The sequence below is a fragment of the Petaurus breviceps genome, unplaced genomic scaffold (genome assembly GCF_028583685.1).
Source record: "Petaurus breviceps papuanus isolate PSGF00001 unplaced genomic scaffold, PetGlider_PUasm1.0 229, whole genome shotgun sequence".
Taxonomy (NCBI): Eukaryota; Metazoa; Chordata; class Mammalia; order Diprotodontia; family Petauridae; genus Petaurus; species Petaurus breviceps.
The window spans coordinates 2635449-2650799 of record NW_027185903.1 but is presented as its reverse complement, the minus strand read 5'-3'; the positions used below and the strand labels follow the sequence as shown (position 1 = coordinate 2650799).

The window sequence follows — 15351 nt, the reverse complement described above, 5'->3', positions numbered from 1 at the left end:
TTTTAAAAAGTCTTTCTAGCTTTATCTCTATTTCTCATACTTGTTCATCTTAATTGCAATATAATAATCAAATATGTAAATCTATCACAATTTATTTAACTGTTCTCCTATTATTACCTATTATTATCTCTAGGTGGCAGCCAGGGCGATTTCATATAATTCAGCTATGAAAATCTTTGAACAGATGGCCATTTGGGGGAGAGTTTTTTTTTAAATAATACTGCCAGAGTATATTCCCAGTGATGGAAGCATTTGGTCAAAAAGTATGACCATTTTCATTACCTTTTTATTATGTACTGATTGTCCTTCAAAAATTTTCTACAAGTTTAAAATTCTACCAGCAATGAATTAATGTACTTGTTCTTCCACAACCTCACCAGTACTGGGTTTCTTTTCTTTTTTTCTTGAGGCAATTGGGGTTAAGTAACTTGCCCAAGGTCACACTGCTAGTAAGTGCCTCAGTCAGGTCCTCCTGACTTCAGACTGGGGATCTATCCACTTTGCCACTTCTCTGCCCTTTCAACACTGGTTCCATTACTTTTGATAATTTGCCAATTTGGTGGGTGGGAAATAATACATTAAAGTTGTTTTAATTTTTGTCTCTGATGACAAACATTTTTCAATTAATTATTTGCAATTTTTGTCTCCTCTTATGAAAATTATGTAATCAAACTTCAAAAGACTCATCATTGCAATGTGATAACAAAAAGGATGAATCATGCTACTGACCTCTTGACAAAGATGATTAACTCAAAGTTCAGAATAAGATGTATATTTTTGAACATGGTCAACATTAGAATTTGTTTTGACTGACTGAATTTCTGATACAAGAATCTTATTTCTATTTCCTTCAATTAAGGGGAGGCAGGGAGAATTGAGAGAGAAAGGAGTGTTAGTTATGGGGCTACCAAAATTTTTAAAAAGTGAAAAAAAGATTGACATTTAGAACTTTTAAAAATTCATAGAAGAGAACAGAATGAAGATCAATAGGAAAAACATGGAAGCAGGGCAGCTTTGAAACTAACACGTTAAATTGATTATATGCTTAACAAGAAAGACTAGCTGTTCATAGTACATATTTGCAGTTATATGTAAAAAACAGAGAAGGAAATGATCTGTTCATATCCTTAGACAATTTTTTATACCCCTGTGATTTTTGTTATTCATATTTTAGATAGCGAATTTTTATTTGTCATATTTGCCATAAGCACTTTTTCTCAATCTATTTTTCTTTTTATTTCAATTCGATTGTTTTTGTTATATGGAGAGATTTTATTTTTAGTGCAGCCATCCACATCTATCTTGCTTCCAAAAATCCTTCTGTTAAATGGGCAGAAAAAATTAATCTTCCCTCAATTGTGATCAGTGTTTCATCTCATTTTCTTTCATCCAAATTATTATGCGCTTGAAGGCTATTCTATTTCAATTTACTCAAAAGAATGTCCAAACAAGAAACTGCAGGGTTTGGAATATTCTTTGAATTATAAGAAAATCTTCATCTTTGAGTTCAAATATCCATGACAATCATCTCTCCTGGCCTGCTGAATCTTCCATTCCCTGCTGTTTCTTGCCTGTTCTCTTCTTTCTCATGAAGTCCAGACTTTGTCTTTTCCCCACTTCTGAAGCTATCTCTTCACTTCTACCATTCTTGATGGTTAGGGAAAGCATCTATTTTGTAGCCAACAAGTTCCTTCTTCCTAGAAACACAAAGAGCAAAATCTACCTCAAATTCCACTTCTTCCTGAACAAGAAATAGGATGCAGAAGCACACTTGGCTTTACTCATACCCCCCAAAACAAAAATGAGCCCAAGGAAGTGAAATAGTTTGTAATTTTTGTCACCTCTGGAAAAACATTATGCAGATGGGTTTCCACTTTCTCAAAACTGAAGGAACATAAAAATTATATTCAAATTTTGAAAAATGGAAATCTAAAAAAGAAACAAAAGAAGAAAAATAGAAATCTATTGCTAGAGTTTACAGAAATTCTTGTAGTGACCCCTCTAGAATACTCTCTTCTCCAAACTCTCATTCTTAGGTTGGGTCCCCTGAGAGGCAACTAGCTAAATTCAAGTTATTCTTTGGGTCTGTTATTGTGTTTGGGTCTTTATAACTGGTGAGCCTCCACCAATGTGCTTACCTTTTGATTCAGCCAAAAGATAATTAGTTTAAAGCAAAGTCATTTACCATCAAAGCAAAGGCATTTATTGTTAACAGAAAACATCTTCCCCCGTAAAACTAGGGCATACTTTCGTACAACTATACCCAAAATTAGTGGAAAGAGGAACAAATAAAGGTTCACAAGGGGAGAGGCACACACAATGTACACACATGGTCAAGGTACCTTACACCTTTGGCACTAGAGAAATCTCCAATGTCTTCTCTTGATGTATTCACCCTGCTTGTCTTGTAGCTCAGCATTTCTGTTGAACTCAGCTGATCAGGTTTTCCTGATGAACTCCTTTCCCTCTGCCTCCCTACAACACACTGCATGTATGTTGTAAAGCTAGGTATATACTGAATTTGAAGATAATAAACTGGGTGCAGGGATATATGTATTTAAAGGGGAATGTTTCTAAAACAATGGAACCTAAGAGGAAAAAAACTCATTATAACTCTTTTCTCCTTTTTCATAAAACCAGACTTCTCAAAGTCCTTTCTGATAGAAGAGGGAGATTATTCTAGTAATGCTTCTATGGGCTATATTCAGAGCCATGAAAACAGTATAGCTAAATAGTATTGCTCTTTGTTAGCACTCATTTCCCCCCCTGTGTAATTTTATATTTGAATAAGTAATTATATAAAGTCATAGATTTAAGTATAATTCATATAACAGATTTTAAATATTAAGGAGACTAACATTTCTTTAAGACATTTGTCAGGACTTTTTGTTTTATTTTGTTCCTTTGAGGGAAAAGTTACTGAAGGGGAGAGGGAATCCTCTGTCTGTGTACATTAAGTATGAGCTATTTGAATTTTCCTCTGATTAAAATAGGCATCATGGGGCAGCCAGGTAGCACAGCGAGTAAGAGCACCAGCTCCAGTGTCGGGATGACCTGGATCAAATCCCGGGCTCAGATACTCAGCACCACATCCAGAAATAACTGGCCTTGTAACCTTGAGCAAGTTACTTAACCCGGATTGCACATCGTTTTCAATTCCATATTTAACTCTTTAGGTTAGAATTTCCAACTTGTTTCAATATGCTAGGCACCTTCCGTAACAATAAATCAGAAATTTAAATAGTAACTTGTGTTACTAATTTATATATATTAATTCATATATGTGCAATGGCAGGAATATGAAACTTATACAATTGTGTCTTTTTTCAAAAAAAATGCACTCGCTCTAATGATATTGTTATAAGACTGTCTACCAAGATTCCTTCCCCAGCACCCCCCCCCCCCCCCAACTCCCAATTCCCAATCTCCAAGGCTACTTTTCCCCTGAAAAGTAACAATGCTAACTTTGAGATTTGGTTGGTGTAGGGTCTAAGCTATTGTCAAGCCCTTGATTCAGGTCCTGGTACACTCTGCATGTACTGAAGTCTCTTCCAGCTCACCTAACGGCATAAAAGACCCATACATATGAGCAGGAACAATTCTGACATGGCAAATGTCCCAAGAGCACAAGAATCTTCATACCCTGCCCTGATGACCAGATGAGTTTCCATATGAAGACTAGGAGGGTCTGGCTAAATACTGCAGTATCCACATTGAATATCCTTTCAATTCTATGACTAAATAAACTTATTTTGGTTAACTAGTGAATGATCTCTGAGTCATTTCATTCCATTAAGGAACCTGAATTAACAGGGTACCTGCCTGAGTCAGACCTGCCCCTCACAGGTATTTTCCCTTCAATGAATAGTAAACTAGTGGCTATAAAGAACTCCGGGAGTATAGGGACTGGACCTAAGATTTCATTCTTATTAGAAACTCCCTCTAGCAATACAGGTCAATACCATGTATGAAACTTGGAGTGTTAAGAGAGTTGTCCAGAGCACTGAAAGGGTAAGTAATGATCAGGGTAACACATTCAGTGTGTGTCAGAGTCAGAACTTGACTTGTTGGCTTTGAGGCTCACTATGACAAGCTGCTTCTCCATAGGACAACCAAATCATTTTGTTGTAAAGGAATTGAATGCAGTGGATAAAGTATTGGAAGTCTCATTCCCTACCCAGAGATGAAACAGAACCCACCCTCAGGGAATTAACTTTCTTCTTCATCTTCTCCTTTTTTTTCCTTCCCCTGGATCTTTGGGGGACTTTTTTTTTTGTTAGAGGGGGTGATTTGGAAATTTGTATTTTACAAGTGGTTAGGATGTTTGAAGTGGGAATAGCTGAGGAACACAAAAGTAATTGTGACTTGATGGCAGCTAGGTGATGCAGTGGATAGAACGCTGAACCTGGGGTCCGGATGACTCATATTCCTGAGTTCAAATCTGGCCTCAGACACTTACTTAGCTGTGTGACCCTGGGCAAGTCACATAAGCCCCTTTGCCTCAGTTTCATCATCTGTAAAATGAGCTAGAGAGGGAAATGGCAAACCACTCCAGTATCTTTGTCGAGAAAAACCCCAAATGGGGTCACAAAGAATCAGATATGACTGAAAAATAAATGAACAACGAAAGCAGAACAAAATGAGTGGAAATAGTTGGATTCTTTGCTTGAAAGAAGAACATATGATAAAGTACAGCTTTGGAATTTGTTATACGGGATTATTTCCTATACTGCTGATTATAACTTTTGGGGGGAAGGGGAGGGAGTCCAGACTTATGACTTAATTATTTCACAAGCAACTGTTCTGTAATATATAGTCTTAGAGAATTGCCTAGAACATTAGGAGGTTAAGTGAATTGTCTAGGGACACGTTGCCAGTTATGTTTCAGAAGGGGGAATCTGAACCCAGATCATCCTAACTCTAAGACAAGTTTTCTATCCATTATGCAATGGAGTTTTACTAATAACAATACTTGATATTTATATTGCTTTTTAAAGTTTGCAAAGCACTTTCTATACATGATTTCATATGATGAAACCTGGGAGGCAGCCACTCTGTTATTATTATCCTTATTTTACAGATAAAGAAACTGAGGCTTAGAGGGTTTGGGTGATTTGAGCACAGTCATATAATTAGTACATCTCCAAGGTAGGTAAACCCAGGTCTTCCCTAACCACAAGACAAAGCTTTAGTGCCACTTCTTCTGTGAAGCCTTCCTGGACCACTCTAAACTCTTGATTTTGCCCTTCTCTGAGATTCTATTGTACCATACAATTTAATATTTTGCTAAGTCTTCTTGTGTCCTTGTATTATTTCATATGCCTTAGTCTTATTTTCTCAACTAGATTATCAGTCAATTGAAGGCATGAAACATGCCTTGTACTTTCCTTATATTTCCCAATTTAGCCAAGTGGGGGCAGCTAGGTGGCACAGTGAATAGAGCACTGGTCCTGGAGTCAGGAGGACATGAGTTCAAATCCATCCTCAGACACTTAACATTTACTAGCCATGTGACCTTGGGCAAGTCACTTAACCCCAATCGCCCTGCCTTCCCACCTCCAAAAAGACAAAACAAAACCAATTTAACCAAGTGTGCAAAAGACACTCAGTACATACTTGTTTGGATTGTTAATGTTTAGCATCCAAATTGCTTAGCCTATCAGTATCTATTTTACCTGAAACAATATCAGAAGTAGAGATCTAGGAAATCCACACAAGAGTAATTTACCATAATTATTCACATCCTTCCCTCCATCCCAGGGATCCCATACCTTCTCCTTCTTGGCCCAATAATCCAGAACATCTTTGGCAAAGTTGAAATACTCCGGTACCTCTATTTTGAAATTTTGTTTAACAGATTCGTAGTCCGAAAAGTTCTGAGGGGCTGGTACTCTGTTGTCTTTGTGGAATACTCTCACAGACACCTTTGGAATCCTCAGCAATTGGGAGAACTGTATTCTAAGCAAAATATTCATGGCGACAAGAGATGGTATCAGTCCAATTGGGTGATTTCGTATTCAGGATGTCTCTGGTGAGGAATCTGAATCTATCTGAAAAGACAAACAATGCAATTCACATTCACTGCTATCCTGAGGACAGTCAGATTCTAGAAGTAGAGGCTCCTGATGTGATGAATGGCCAGAGCAGGAAATGGCAAACCACTCCAGTATCTTTGCCAAGAAAACCCCAAATGGGGTCAACTGGACACACTGAAGAGACTCAACAACAAAAACATTCTGCCGTAGCTTTTACTTTCAGTGTGAGGAAAGGTCTGAGACTAGCTATTATATAATCATAGTAGCTTTCCCATGTGGATTTCAAAAACAGTTTACCAATGTTAATGAAAACTTTCAATGATAGTTAACTTACAAATAAAGAAACTGAGAAAAGCCCAATATATAATTATGATTGTTATTTAAGTATTTATAAGTAGACTGCAAATGATGTTAGAGATTTTATAGTTTCATAAGCACCATAGTAAGAATATATCTCAAGGTTTTTACATTCAGATTAGTAACCTACACTACTTTCCAGGCCAGGCTTGGGCATGTTCTGAGAGTTAATAATGATAGAGCTGTGAAACTATGCTTAAATTCTTAAGAACTTTATAGGAAAATCCCCAAAGGAGGATTAGGTCCCTAATGTTCAGGAAGAGGGTAGAAATTATTTGTCACTACCTTTGACCCAGAAATAACACTATATACTAAAGAAATCATTAAAAAAAAAAAAGGGAGGGGGGGAAGGGACATATATATACAAAAATATTTATAGCAGCTCTTCTTGTGGTCACAAATAATTGGAAATTGAGGGTATGCTTATCAATTGGGGGACAGATAAGTTGTGGTATATGATTGTGATGGAGTACTGTTGTGCTATAAGAAATGACAAGCAGATGGACTTCAGAAAAACCTGGGAAGACTTACATAACTGATGCAAAGTGAAGTGAGCAAAGACAGGAGAATATTGTACACAATATCAGTAACACTGTGTGACAATAAACTATGAATGACTTAGATTTTCTCAGCAATATGACAATTCCAAAGGACTCATGATGAAAAATGCTATCCATATCCAGAGAAAGAATTGATGGAGTCTGAAGCAGATTGAAGCACAATATTTTTACTTTTTAAATTTATTGGTTTTTTTTCCTTTTGCCCTGTTTCTTCTTTCACAACATAATATGGAAATATGTTTTACAAGATTGCACATGTATAACCTATATTAAATTGCTTACTGTCTTAGGGAGGAAAAAAGTGAGGAAAGGAAGGGGAAAATTTGGGACTAAATCTTTTTTAAAAAAGAATGCTAAAAACTGTCTTTACATGTAATTAGAAAAAAAACACTATTTAAAAAGAAAAAAGAAAAAAGAAATTATCTGTCACTTATTTTGCCTAAGTTGTAAATGTAACCCTAAAAAATGGAATTTTGAGCACTCACTGACAGACTAGATTGGCAAGACTAATAATAGTAACCAAAAAAATATAATCACAAGCATTTATATGTTTTAAGGTTTCCAAAGTGTTTGGTGTATCTTGTTTCATTTGATCCTCACAGTTCTGTGACATAAGTTACATAAGTGACTAGTTAACAATGTCAGTTCATATTTACATAGGATGTTAAGATTTATAAAGCAGTTTTCATTCAACCAAATACAGCTAGGTGTCACAGAAGATAGAGCACCTCCCCTAAACCTAGGTCAGGACGACCTAGTTCAATCTGGCCTCAGACACTTACTAGGTATGTGACCTTTGGCAACTCACTTAACCCTGTCTGCCTCAGTTACCTCATCTATAAAATGGCCCAGAGAAGGAAATGGCAAACCACTCAAGTATCTCTGCCAAGAAAACCCCAAATGAAGTCATGAAGAATCGCACATAACTGAAATAACTAGGAAACAACAACAAATTTCACACAACCACTCTATACGACACTGAAGCTGGTGTTTGCCAATGTTAAAAATAACCGTGCAACTGGTTTTATAATAACAAATTCAGCTAATTAACAATGTCTGGGGAGTGAAAACTTCTCAGGCAGTTTTGATTCTTAACGTCCCTCTTCCCCCTCCATTGCTGCTGCCAATCAGCAGCAAGCCCTTTTAGGATCCTTTTGACCTTCAACCTTGCTGGCAACCTTCTCCCTCCCTTGCTTCAGGACTCTTCCCCCTTTCCTTTGCTGCCAATCACCATTAAGTTCTTAGCTCCTCCCTTCTTCTCTTTGGCACTTGCCAGATAAGGATAGGTACATTTGAATTGGCCATTCCCCATTTCCCTATTCTTTGTAAGCCCGCCTCCCATCCACTGAGGGATAGTACCTGGCTTCCCAGTTATTTGCCTTTGGGGAAGATTTTCGCACTGAGACTTGAGCCTGCCTCTCAGCCAATGGGAGAAGGGACAGCTGGGGGAGCGGGTTGGGGGGGGGAGGGTTGACTATCTTAGGGTATCTGCCTTTGATAATCTATCTATTATCTGCCTTTTATAACTCTCCTCTTCCTCATGACCAGTCATGGGGAAGACCACCTCTTCTCCTGGGGGAAGGGGGAAGAGAATAAAATTCCTGCTCTTATCCTAAGAAATCTCCGTGTTCTTGATTAAATTTCGGATGGGGTTTTTCATCCCAAGCAACAAGTTGTTTTATTTCTCACTATAATAGATGTTTGGATATCATAAAAACAGTATGGTAGAGTGGAAATAGCACAAACTCTGGAATGAGGACCTGGATTCAAATCCTGCCTCCAAGACTTTACCACCTGTACAAGTACCAGGGCATTTAAATGCCTGGGTCTCAGTTTCCTCCTCTATAAAATGAAAAGGTTGCACCAGACAGTTCCAGCTTTGATCTATAATTGTGTGGGGAAAACACAGTTTGTGACAGAAGATCAAAGTTCTAATCTTGTTTTCTTTACTGATTTTTCTGAGTTGTGTGAGAAATCAATGAGCCAGGGTAAAATGAAGGTGATAATAATAACAGTACCTACCAGTTATGTAGCACTATAAAGTTTGCAAAGGGATTTCCTCATGTTAACTAATTTGATCCTAACAACAACAAAAGAGGTAGGTGCTAGTAATCTCCGTTTTACAGATGAGGAAACTAAGGTAAATAGAAATTACACGTGACTCTCAGCTAGGGAGTATCTGAGGCAGGATCCAAACTTGGATCTTCATGGTTCCAAGTCCTTCATTCTGTGAAAAAATAGAAATTAATATTATATCTGATTTTTATCATATTGATTTACAATATAATTTATTTTATGCTGTATTGATTTTTATAGTGGTTAGCATCTGCTTGAACTCACTCCAACTTAAAAATGCAGAATTGGTGTAAAAATGTGGTTGAAAGAGAGTCTCATCATAACTCATGCAATTACTCCCTGGGACATGTTTGCTAACCAGTTTAAGCTGGGACTTCTGTTTGTTCTCAGTAAACACCAACTCGCTTATGCTGGGGTCCTTCCAAGCCATTGGTGGTGGTTTGATCTCCCCCAAGGGCACCCTTAAATGGGTGGTGGATTTTCTAGCCAAGATTATAAGAGGCCATCAAGGCCCAAAATACAATGAATATTCCCTAATTGATAGAGAGGGAGTATGATCAGCCTCCCCAGAAGGTCAATCCACTTTTCCCAGAAGTAGCCAATCAAAAGATTGAAGCCCCTCCCTTCCTGCTTCCCTTCTCTTGGGGTAGCTAACATTAGGAGAGGGCCAGTAAAACCCACTTTATTACAGTTACATGCATCACTGTTTTTTTTTCTTCCAATTTGCTTATTTATTTTTCGTTTTCAACATTCATTTCCACCAGATTCTGAGTTACAAACTTTTCTCCCCATCTTTCCCCTACTCCCACCCCAAATAAGCAAGTCTACTGGATACTCCTTCCCCCAATCTGTTCTCTCTTATATCCTCCACCATGTACCCCCTAACTTTCTAATAGGGCAAGATGGATTTCTATACTCCATTGCCTGTATATCTTATTTCCCAGGTGCCTGTAAAAAACATTTTTTCTTAAACATTTGTTTTTAAAACTTTGAGCTCCAGATTTTTTCCCTTCTTCCCTCCTCACCCACCCCCACTAGGAAGATAAGCAATTCAATATAGCTTGTACATGTGTAGTTACGCAAAACAGTAGTGTGTGTGTGTGTGTATACATATATATGTGGGATATATAAGTACATATAACAATAGTTATATTGTGAAAGACTAAATATATTTCCCTCCATCCTATCTCCCCACCAATTATTCTATTTTCTCCTTTGACCCTATCCCCTTTCAAAAGTGTTTGCTTCTAATTACCCTCTCCCCCAATCTGCCCTCCCCTTCCATCATCTTCCCTCTTATCCCCTTCCCCCCTACTTTCCTGTAGGGTAAGATACTCAATTGAGTGTGTATATTATTCCCTCCTTAAGCCAAATTCAATGAGAGTAAGATTGTCCCATTCCCTTTCACCTTCCTGCTCTTCCTCATTCCCTTCCCCCTTGTAACAATTTTCTCCTGCCTCTTTTATATGAGATAATTTACCCTGATCTATCTCTCCCTTTCTCCTTCTCCCAATAAATTCCTTTCTCACCTCTTTATTTTATTTTTTAGATATCATCCCTTCATGTTCAACTCATCCTGTGCCCTCTGTCTAGGTATACATGTACATACATATGCCCACACTATATATGTGTATATATATATATATATATATACATATATATATATATATATACACACATATACCCAAGTAGGAAAAGGAGCAGGTCAAAACTCCTGTGCTGATAAGTAGTGAGATCAGACCCATGAGTGGCCACTGCACTTTCCACCTGGGGGAGATAGAGATTCAGCCTCAAAAACAAAAATGGATGCTTCAGGGAGAGTGAGTTTAAAAAGTTTAAAAGAGTAAAACTTGCAGTTGGGAGACAGACTAGAACTAGATATATAGATCTCTGAGTCGTCTGCATAGAAATGATGATTGAACATATCAAGACTGATGAGTTCACTAAAAGAGAGGCTAGAGAGAGAAGAGAATAGGGAACAGAGCTCAGAGCTACACCCATAGAAAGGGAGCTGAATGTGCATGACAATCTAGCGGGGAGAATGAGAAGAAAGGGGTCATATACAAGGGAGAACCAATGAAGAGCAATGTCACAAAAACTCAGAGAGGGGAAGAGTGTCTGGGAGCAAAAGAATAATCACCCATGTCAGATGCTACAGAGAGGTTAAGAAGGTCAAAGACTGAGAAAAGGCTGTCAGACTTGGCCACCAACCAAGTGGTCAAACGTAATTTCAAAATTTTCAGTTGAGTGATGAGTTTGAAAGCTATATTGCAAAAGGTTGAGAAGTGAATGAGAGGAGAGGAAATACAGGCAATGAGAATAGATAACTTTTCCCATGAGTGTTTACTCCTCCTTTCTACCCTCTCCAAGTTCCAGCCAAGTTGGACTATTTGGTTTTTCCTAGATCTTATCCTACCCACTCTTGCCTCCAGGTTTTCTTTCATAGAGTTGATGGCTAAGGTCTCCTTCAGTTCAAAATCCCATAATGATGTGGGAATGTTTTTCCAAGTACGTGAACATTTGACAATATTAATTCATATTTCGACACTATCCCTCTGAGCTACTGCTGTCACTACAGAGAAAATTCAGTGAAAGGTAAATCTGCTGTAGGCACTATCAAGGGAGTTGCTGAAATGTCAACATGACATTTTTATAATATGTTCTTACCTCAAAGATGGTGCCAAAGAAGAAAATTGATTGTAGCATTGTCATGAGCCTCCAGGTAGTGAGGCAATAGATAGAGCATAAATCCTGAAGTTAGGAGGACCAGAGTTTAAATCCTGCCTCAGATACTTACTAGCAGTGTGTCCCTGGGTGAGTCACTTCACCCTGTTTGCCTCAGTTTCCTCATCTATAAAATGAACTGGAGAAGAAAATGGCAAACCACTCCAGTATCTTTGCCAAGAAAACCCCAAATGGAATCACAAAGAGTCCGACGTGACTGAAACAACTGAACAACAACAACCATTTATACAGTACTGATATCTCCAGGCAGCCAGGTGGCATGGAACTGTGGTGAGTAAAGGGAGATGAGGGGAAACTGAGGTATATTTCTCCAAGCATAATAGGTTTATTAACAGTGATGCATGTAGGGGGGTGGAGCCAAGATGGCAGAGTAGAAACACAAACTTGGTGTGATCACCTGCTCCAGTCACTTCCAATACATGTAAAAGAATAACTGTAAACAAATTTTAGAGCTATAGAACCCAAAAAGTGTAGAAGCTACAACTCCGGAATCCCCTAAGCCTCATTGGGGGCCAGTTGAGGCAAACACAGATTTCCCCCCAAGTCTTGATGGAGGCCGATCAAGGCACATACAGCATTACACTGTCATGTTCCCCTACAGGTTCACCCCTCACTGACCAATGCCTACTTACTTTATAGAGCAACACACACATAGAAGGCATCTTGCCAACATTAAGCTCACAGGTTAACTTTAGCAATATCATCATTCTGCGCAAATGTAGTAAATATCACATTATATCACCCCATATCTTACTGCACAGCCTCAGTAGGACTGTCTATCACTATGAGTCTAGGCATTACTATCTAGGATCCTTGGGCCTATTCTGGGAATTATTATCTAACACATGGAAACTAGAGATTGCCATGGCCATGGATCCTGAGAAACTCAACTTTAAAAAGGATAACAAAATATTATTTACATACAGATGAATCATTTAAAAATATATATTTTATATTTTTTTGAAATGATACAAATTTTAAAAAAAATTAAAGGGTTAAAGAGAATAGATTTCCAAGGGAGCAATGAATAATTTATTTTTAAAAGGGGGCAATAGGCCAAATAAGTCTGGGAACCTCTCTTCTAAAGCATATACTATGTCACTATGTTACTACTCTTCTCCATAAATTATAGTGGCTCATTACCTCTAGGATTAGTTAACTCCCCTGTTTGCCATTTAATGCCCTTTAAAACTTGATTGGAAACTGCCTTTCCACCCTTATTATACATTATTCCTCTTCACACAAACATTGGTCCGACCTTTGTAGTCACATACCCAATTCCAACTTCTCTCTCTAAATCTTTTTGCTGGAGGAAGCCAGGTCGCTTGGGGGTTAGAGCACTGGGCCTAGAGTCAGGAAGACCTGAGGCTAGATTTACTAGCTATATGACCCTGGGCAAATCACTTAACCTCTGTTTGCCTTACTCTACAAGAGAAGGAAATGGCAAATCACTCCAGTATCTCCCAAAAGGAGTCAGGAAAAGTAGGACACAACTGAAACAACCAAGCAACAAAAACACATGATAAAAATGGATACTGAATAAAGTTAAAAACAAATAATATACAGAGTAACTAAACTCTAGTTAATCTGGGAGGGGAGTTCACTAGCAGTTAGAGGGGTGAAGTTTCAACTTGATGGAAGAGATGAGGCTCTATTAGGCAAAGGTAAGAAGAGAGTACAATCACTTGCTCAGTCCTACTTACTTACCCTTGCCAACATATCTTGCATCAGCCTCCTCCTTTTCATTTTTGTTGCCATTATCTTAATGTAGGTCCTGGCCTCTTGCCTGTACTATTGCACCAGCCTTCAAACTGGTTACTATAAAGCTTCCAGCTTCTTCTCCCTACAATCCAATTTGATATATCACAAGAATCTTAATCTTCTTTATTTAGTGATCTGATCATGCCATTCCACTACTCAAACCTTTTCATGGCCTTCTTAATAAAACCAAATTCCTTAGCCTGGAATTCAAGGTTTCTACAATTGTGGTTCAATCTTCTCTTATTCTACTATCCTTTACCCTTCTCTCTGAAATATAAGAGAGGTCATATTCAGGGTTGTGCTGGACCTAGTCTGGACCTGCTTGTGAGACAACCGCTAAATGTTCAGTATCAGCCTTTTATACCATGAACTACAAATCCAGGAGGAAAGGAGGGAGAGTATTCCAGGCAAATCCAATCAAGCCAAGTCCAATTACTTAATTAATTTTTTTGTTGATTGTCTAGACTTTAAAAAGTGTTAATAATAAAGGTTAAACTTCTTCTCCCCCCCCCCCCCCAACAAGAGCTGGTTGTTAAATATTTACCAGTACACCACTGCTCATCCCATAATCTCCATGATAACAAATTGCAGCAATGGGGTGCTTGGGTGCCTATGCTCAGATCCAAGTTCCAAGATCACATTTCTCCCTAGCCTCAAAACACTATCCCTGGCAGTTACTCCCCAGCCCAAGGACATTATGCCTAGCAATTACTCATGAGTGGGTTCCAGCAAAACACTTCTCTCCCTGGTACAGTAACAGACTGCATCTGCAGGAATTATTAGTTTGAACTGGCTTTGTACTAATTCATAAAGATATTCAGTACCCACTGGACTATCTATACCAACTTCCTACCTCATTATATGCATCCCAGACACCTCATTATGTGTATCCTAAACTTTAGACATATGTATACTCCCTACATCTATCCTGTCAAACAAGACATTGATTGGTGGCAGACTAGACAATCCTCAGTCAGCCCTGACGGCTAGTTAACTTAGTGACTGTAGCAGGCCTAAAACCACACCTCCCTGTGGCCCCACCTTGGGCTTTTCCTGGCAAATTTTGGGTAAAAGGCCTGCATAGTAGATATTAAAGGTGCATGTTCTTTTAAGAACTGACCACTCCTTAACTACTTCCTAATCCCGCCCCAAATCACCTAGTTAGCATATTTGGCACATGTTTTACTACAGTTTATCCTATATTAACTTTAACTGTGCCCCTCTAAGGTCCCAGGTTCCTTAAGAACTTTTGCCTGCTGGAAAGTATAAAAATAAATCTTTGCCAACTTGATTTAAAGAATGTTTGAGTCCATGAATTCTTTCCAGACGAATTTGTCCTGCACCCTGGTCCCTGACAGGTCCCTGAACTCCTCAAAACCACATTAGCATGGCTTGTCTTTAACACAACCATATGACCCACAGCTGGGCAAGCTTCCAGCATGTCTCCTGCTCCACTAGGCTCTTTAAGGTGATGATAACTTCAACTTGGACACCTGCAGTCAATTCACTCCCCTCCCAAGCATACAGACATCCTACCACCCAGATCACTTCCTGGCTAAAGTAGATGCCTTTCACCAGGGATGGCTTTTCACCCAGGGCAGTGATCAGTGAATATGAGTGCCACCCCTTCCTTTTAATTTTAGGCAGGATAAGTGAGTTGCACAGGGTGGGCAGGAGTGGATGGGTTTCAATCTGTACTGCAGAACTCATTATATTATCTTTCCCCCCAAATCTATCCCTCTCATGAACTCATGAACTTTTTATATAGGACACCACCATCCTTCTAGTCACCCAGGGTCAAAAACTTAGCTTCAACC

The 15351-nt window shown here is 38.6% G+C and overlaps 1 protein-coding gene across 4 annotated transcripts in view; it reads right to left on the bottom strand.

The window, feature by feature from the left end:
- Positions 1-15351, bottom strand: part of ACSM3 (acyl-CoA synthetase medium chain family member 3) — a 45574-nt gene that overhangs the window by 24945 nt on the left and 5278 nt on the right. For 3 of the 4 annotated variants that reach the window (XM_069096066.1, XM_069096065.1, XM_069096068.1), the window contains exon 2: positions 5772-6050. In XM_069096066.1, the coding sequence (XP_068952167.1) occupies positions 5772-5975 (204 nt within the window). In that variant the 5' untranslated portion in view covers positions 5976-6050. Of the gene's footprint in view, positions 1-5771; positions 6051-8974; positions 9180-15351 lie in introns of all 4 variants that reach the window. The other variant, XM_069096067.1, reaches the window with a different exon arrangement.